Raw genomic sequence first — 6545 nt, 5'->3', positions numbered from 1 at the left:
CCTATGATATGTGTCAAAGTGTGGTGCTAGGTCTAATGGTGCAAAAGTAGCTCCCCTAAACCCTAAACCCTAAACTGGGGAGGCTTCGAGCCCTAAACCCCTCTAAATCCCTAAACCACGACGCCGGAGCTGCAGAACCATGCATCATAAACCCTAACCCTAACCCTAAACCCTAAACCTAAACCTAACCATAAATACTAACCCTTTAACCTAAACCCTAGCCCTAGCCCCTAAACCCTAGCCCTAACCCTACACCTAACCCTAACCGAGTAGACCGAGCACACCGTCGATCGTGTGATAATGGCTCTAGTCTGCGGGTATATGTGCCAAAGGGTCCCAATCTTTGGTTCTCCATGTGTATATGTACTAAACAAACATAAAATAATGAAAAGTTACATTGGTGCACCCTCGCGCGGAGAAATCTGGGGGGTAGACCCGCCGGGGCACGCGTTCCGCTGTTTTGGGGGAGGAGGGGGAGAACGACCGCCGGAGCACCGGAACCCCACCAAACCTTGCATGTGGACCTATGATATGTGTCAAAGTGTGGTGCAAGGTCTAATGGTGCAAAAGTAGCTCCCCTAAACCCTAAACCCTAAACTGGGGAGGCTTCGAGCCCTAAACCCCTCTAAATCCCTAAACCACGACGCCGGAGGCTGCGAGAACCATGCATCATAAACCCTAACCCTAACCCTAAAACCTAAACCTAAACCTAACCATAAATACTTACCCTTTAACCTAAACCCTAGCCCTAGCCCCTAAACCCTAGCCCTAACCCTACACCTAACCCTAACCGATGAGACCGAGCACACCGTCGATCGTGTGATAATGGCTCTAGCTGCGGGTATATGTGCCAAAGGGTCCCAATCTTTGGTTCTCCATGTGTATATGTACTAAACAAACATAAAATAATGAAAAGTTACATTGGTGCACCCTGCGCGGAGAAATCTAGGGGGTAGACCCGCCGGGCACGCGTTCCGTTGTTTTGGGGGAGGAGGGGGATAACGACCGCCGGAGCACCGGAACCCCACCAAACCTTGCATGTGGACCTATTCTATGTGTCAAAGTGTGATGCAATTAAGGTGTGATTCACAAAATGGTGCATGGCATGGATCCCCGGTCTGACATTCCTCACCTTCGGGCGATAACACTTAGCGATTCTCGGACGTGTACGTCGAAGTGTCCCGCCGCGGGTATATCGGGGGCTAGACTGTGCCAAAGGGTGCCACACATGGTTTTCCATATGTCCATGGACTAAACAAACCTAAACCTATGAAAAGTTACATTGGTGCACCCTCGCACGGAGAAATCTAGGGGGGTAGACCCGCCGGGGCACACGTTCCGCTGTTTTGGGGGAGGAGGGGGATAACGACCGCCGGAGCACCGGAACCCCACCAAACCTTGCATGTGGACCTATGATATGTGTCAAAGTGTGGTGCAAGGTCTAATGGTGCAAAAGTAGCTCCCCTAAACCCTAAACCCTAAGCTCGGGGAGGCTTCGAGCCCTAAACCCCTCTAAATCCCTAAACCACGACGCGGAGTCGCAGAACCATGCATCATAAACCCTAACCCTAACCCTAAAACCTAAACCTAAACCTAACCATAAATACTTACCCTTTAACCTAAACCCTAGCCCTAGCCCCTAAACCCTAGCCCTAACCCTACACCTAACCCTAACCGATGAGACCGAGCACACCGTCGATCGTGTGATAATGGCTCTAGCTGCGGGTATATGTGCCAAAGGGTCCCAATCTTTGGTTCTCCATGTGTATATGTACTAAACAAACCTAAAAGAATGAAAAGTTACATTGGTGCACCCTCGCGCGGAGAAATCTAGGGGGGTAGACCCGCCGGGGCACGCGTTCCGTTGTTTTGGGGGGAGGAGGGGGATAACGACCGCCGGAGCACCGGAACCCCACCAAACCTTGCATGTGGACCTATTCTATGTTTCAAAGTGTGATGCTAGGTGTAATTCACCAAATGGTGCATGGCATGGATCCCCGGTCCGACATTCCTCACCTTCGGGCGATAACACTTAACGATTCCTGGACGTGTACGGCGTGAAGTGTCCCGCCGCGGGTATATCGGGGGCTAGACTGTGCCAAAGGGTACCACACATGGTTTTCCATATGTCCATGGACTAAACAAACCTAAACCTATGAAAAGGTATATTGGTGGAACGTCGCGCGGAGAAATCTAGGGGGTAGACCCGCCGGGGCACGCGTTCCGCTGTTTTGGGGGGAGGAGGGGGAGAACGACCGCCGAGCACCGGAACCCCACCAAACCTTGCATGTGGACCTATTCTATGTGTCAAAGTGTGATGCAAGGTGTGATTCACAAAATGGTGCATGGCATGGATCCCCGGTCCGACATTCCTCACCTTCGGGCGATAACACTTACCGATTCCCGGACGTGTACGCCGAAGTGTCCCGCCGCGGGTATATCGGGGGCTAGACTGTGCCAAAGGGTGCCACACATGGTTTTCCATATGTCCATGGACTAAACAAACCTAAACCTATGAAAAGTTACATTGGTGCACCCTCGCGCGGAGAAATCTAGGGGTAGACCCGCTGGGGCACGCGTTCCGCTGTTTTGGGGGGAGGAGGGGGATAACGACCGCCGGAGAACCGGAACCCCACCAAACCTTGCATGTGGACCTATGATATGTTTCAAAGTGTGGTGCAAGGTCTAATGGTGCAAAAGTAGCTCCCCTAAACCCTAAACCCTAAGCCGGGGAGGCTTCGAGCCCTAAACCCCTCTAAATCCCTAAACCACGACGCGGAGCTGCAGAACCATGCATCATAAACCCTAACCCTAACCCTAAACCCTAAACCTAAACCTAACCATAAATACTTACCCTTTAACCTAAACCCTAGCCCTAGCCCCTAAACCCTAGCCCTAACCCTACACCTAACCCTAACCGAGTAGACCGAGCACACCGTCGATCGTGTGGTAATGGCTCTAGCTGCTGGTATATGTGCCAAAGGGTCCCAATCTTTGGTTCTCCATGTGTATATGTACTAAACAAACCTAAAAGAATGAAAAGTTACATTGGTGCACCCTCGCGCGGAGAAATCTAGGGGGTAGACCCGCCGGGGCACACGTTCCGTTGTTTTGGGGGGAGGAGGGGGAGGACGACCGCCGGAGCACCGGAACCCCACCAAACCTTGCATGTGGACCTATTCTATGTTTCAAAGTGTGATGCTAGGTGTAATTCACCAAATGGTGCATGGCATGGATCCCCGGTCGACATTCCTCACCTTCGGGCGATAACACTTAACAGATTCTCGGACGTGTACGGCGTGAAGTGTCCCGCCGCGGGTATATCGGGGGCTAGACTGTGCCAAAGGGTACCACACATGGTTTTCCATATGTCCATGGACTAAACAAACCTAAACCTATGAAAAGGTATATTGGTGGAACGTCGCGCGGAGAAATCTAGGGGGTAGACCCGCTGTTTTGGGGGGGAAGGAGGGGGACGGCCGCCGGAGCACCGGAACCCTGATATATGTGGGGGATGAGCATGGAGACTAATTTTGTATTTCACATAGTGTAATAAATAGTCATCAAAAAGAAAAACTAATTAACAAAATAAATATAAGTAGTAGATGAAATAAAATAGTTAGAAAAACAAAAAAAATGTATATTGGCGCACGGCAAAGGGAGGAGCGCACGGCAAAGGACCCTTTGCCGTGCAACTCATCTGTCTCGCACGGCAAAGTCCGGCCGCACGGCGGTGCCCAGGCCTTTGCCGTGCGCTGTTTCTTTGCCGTGCGGCTTGCGGGGACTTTGCCGTCCCGAAATCTTTGCCGTGCGCTGCTCCAATTCTTTGCCGTGAGAAACTTCTTTGCCGTGCGCCAAATCTTGCTTTGCCGTGATATGTTTCTTTGCCGTGCGCTGCGCTAATACTTTGCCGTGCATATTTTCTTTGCCGTGCGCTCTTCCTTCTACGCACGGCAAAGAAATCTTTGCCGTGCAGCAGCTCACGGCAAAGTTTGGCTGCACGGCAGCGCCTGATTTTCCTGTAGTGTTTGCCTGCTCTCTTCTTCTGTAAAATTTGATATACCTCACATGGTGTATTATTGAAACAAGATTTTGTCTACGAGGCTGGGCAGATCGGGTGCCGCTTTCACCCTTAGGTGCACCGTACGGATAATAAATTTATGAGTTATAGTGGCTCTGCGCCTGGACATGGAGTGACTACGAGCGCTAAATTTGGACCTGAAAGCAGCTAGCCCTAGATCCTCACTCTGACGGGATTAGGTACTGCATGTACTGTACGTCCGATGAGAATGAATGAGAAATCGGCGCTCAGATTTGCGGCTCTGGCGCCAGTGCAAAAGAACTGTGTAACGTACTGCATCAAATTAATCGCACGCACGGCCATCTATCGCGAGCTAACGGTCCAGATGATCCAAGCCAACATTTAAGTCTTGTCTTGACTACTCCCGGCCTGGCCGTCCGGTCCACGTCGCCGTCGGAATAATCCGAAAGCGCAAGCTAGGCCAGCACGTACGCGCGCGTCGCTATACCATGGTCTACGGTGCGCTCGATCGCGCGCGCGCGAGTGCATTCAATCGACATGTGACTGATCACGTATGTGACGCAACGCACACGATCGGAACCTTCGGGTCAGCATCCCCGTGATGAAGCATCCATGAAGCTGAGAGCTTGCCGGCCGTCGTCCCAGCTAGCTAGTATAAATTGCAGAACTTGACACGGGAAATTCCGTCAAGGCTATCTGCACAGGCCCACCGCCGCGCGCCCACCACCACTGCCAGTACCCTAGCAGGCAGGCACACCAGTACGTGCTAGTGCTAGCTCGTCGATCATGGCGGCCTCGTTGGGATTTAACAGCAGCCATGAAGCATACTACTACCAAGCTGCTGATCCCCTCGTAGCAGCAGCAGCGGCACACAGTGCCGCTCCGCTCAGCTTCCCCGAGCTCGGCGCCGTTCGGCCCTCCGACTACTCGCCGGCGCTGTCTCCGGGGTACTTCGCCGCGGCAGGAAGCGAGATGAGCAGCTTCCCTACGTCGTACTACTACTACAACGGCGCCGGAGCGTACGACGGCGCCGCTGCAAGGGGAGTGAGCGGGCGGGCGCCGGCCGGGAGGATCGGGTTCCGGACGCGGTCGGAGGTGGAGGTGATGGACGACGGCTTCCGGTGGAGGAAGTACGGGAAGAAGGCGGTGAAGAGCAGCCCCAACCTGCGGAACTACTACCGGTGCTCCGTCGAGGGGTGCGGGGTGAAGAAGCGAGTGGAGAGGGACCGCGACGACCCGCGGTACGTGATCACCTCCTACGACGGCGTCCACAACCACCCCACCCCCGGCAGCCACGGCGCGTCGCGGGAGGCGGCGTACTCGGCGCCGGCGCCGCCCACCTGGACCTGGAGCGACCTGCACGCGGCGGCGGCTCATTCGTCCGAGTCTTCGTACTGAACTGAGCTACGGATGAACGGTAGCAGCCGGTTGGCATGTGCTACTATATGAATATGGTTCAGAATCGTCACGGATCCATATATGCAATTCGTTGGCCTTGGTGGTGTTGTGCTGTCACTGAATAACTCGATCTGTCGCTTCCATGTTCATCGCGGTGGGAACGTCGATCGACGGCATGCAGCATCTGTAAAAACAAAATAAACTGGTCCAACAAACAAACTTTTTTTTAGTTTAACCCAACAAGGCCCATCGTCTATTTCCATCAAAGAAATCGCCATCGTTTCTACAGTGAAGCAGAAAGTAAAATAAGTAGTAGCAAGAAAGCAAAAGGGTTCTAAAGATGATGCTTGGTACACATCACAACCTTTGAAGAAAACGCTTCCTCAACCTTTTGCAATTTGTATTGAACAGATAATGTATGTTGCTGATGCTGCTATGGTAAATTGGAAACTCTCGTTTAGGAGATGGCTGAATGAGGAACAGCAAAATCTTTTAAGAAGGCTTTGTGATATGATTATTACTTGTGTTTTAGGTGTAGGGAAGGATAAACCAATGTGGTCCGTGTCAAAATCTAGTCTTTTCTCTCTTAAATCATCCATTATATACTAAAAGCAAAATAAGGGTGTTTTCCGAGGCACCAGGTTAATCCACATCATCTAAATTATGGTCGATCGTACACAAAGATGAGTAAAAGTTATTCGTAGCAAAAAAAAATATTGGTGTACGCACTAGAAGATAAAATAGACGTGAACTCCAAAAGACATCACGTGTGTTAATAGGACTCCTGGTGAGTACGTTTAAAATAAAGAGATTGACCGGCCGTGAGGCTACAGGACTGTATGGGTTGATGTTCAAATCATAGCGTAGCAATATGTTAACATATTTCAGTACGGGTTTTTTTCTTCTTGGTAGAAAAAGAATACTGTGAGCGCTGGTAAATATTACAGAAATACTGGTCACAACAATACCTTCCATGATTTGTCAAATGAATAAATAAATTTATCCAAAATTATTTAAATTTTGAGCTAATTATTTGAATACCGGTAACTTTTGTTCAGCATTATAGTTTTCGGATTTCGGAAATATCATCCGAGCGAAACATCCC

The 6545-nt window shown here is 51.0% G+C and overlaps 1 protein-coding gene across 1 annotated transcript; it reads left to right on the top strand.

Annotated features, from left to right (window-relative positions):
- Positions 1 to 4744: 4744 nt before the first annotated feature.
- Positions 4745 to 5557, top strand: LOC124667690 (WRKY transcription factor 28-like). The gene has a single exon (XM_047204943.1). The coding sequence runs from the start codon at positions 4829 to 4831 to the stop codon at positions 5438 to 5440; it is 612 nt and encodes a 203-aa protein (XP_047060899.1). The 5' UTR covers positions 4745 to 4828; the 3' UTR covers positions 5441 to 5557.
- Positions 5558 to 6545: the final 988 nt, after the last annotated feature.

The sequence above is a fragment of the Lolium rigidum genome, chromosome 6, assembly GCF_022539505.1.
Source record: "Lolium rigidum isolate FL_2022 chromosome 6, APGP_CSIRO_Lrig_0.1, whole genome shotgun sequence".
Classification (NCBI taxonomy): domain Eukaryota; kingdom Viridiplantae; phylum Streptophyta; class Magnoliopsida; order Poales; family Poaceae; genus Lolium; species Lolium rigidum.
The sequence above is the reverse complement of the archived record's forward strand: the minus strand, read 5'-3'. Positions and strand labels throughout refer to the sequence as shown.

Coding starts and splice junctions, on each gene's coding strand:
- LOC124667690 (XM_047204943.1), top strand. CDS start 4,829: ATGGCGGCCTCGTTGGGATTTAACAGCAGCCATGAAGCATACTACTAC.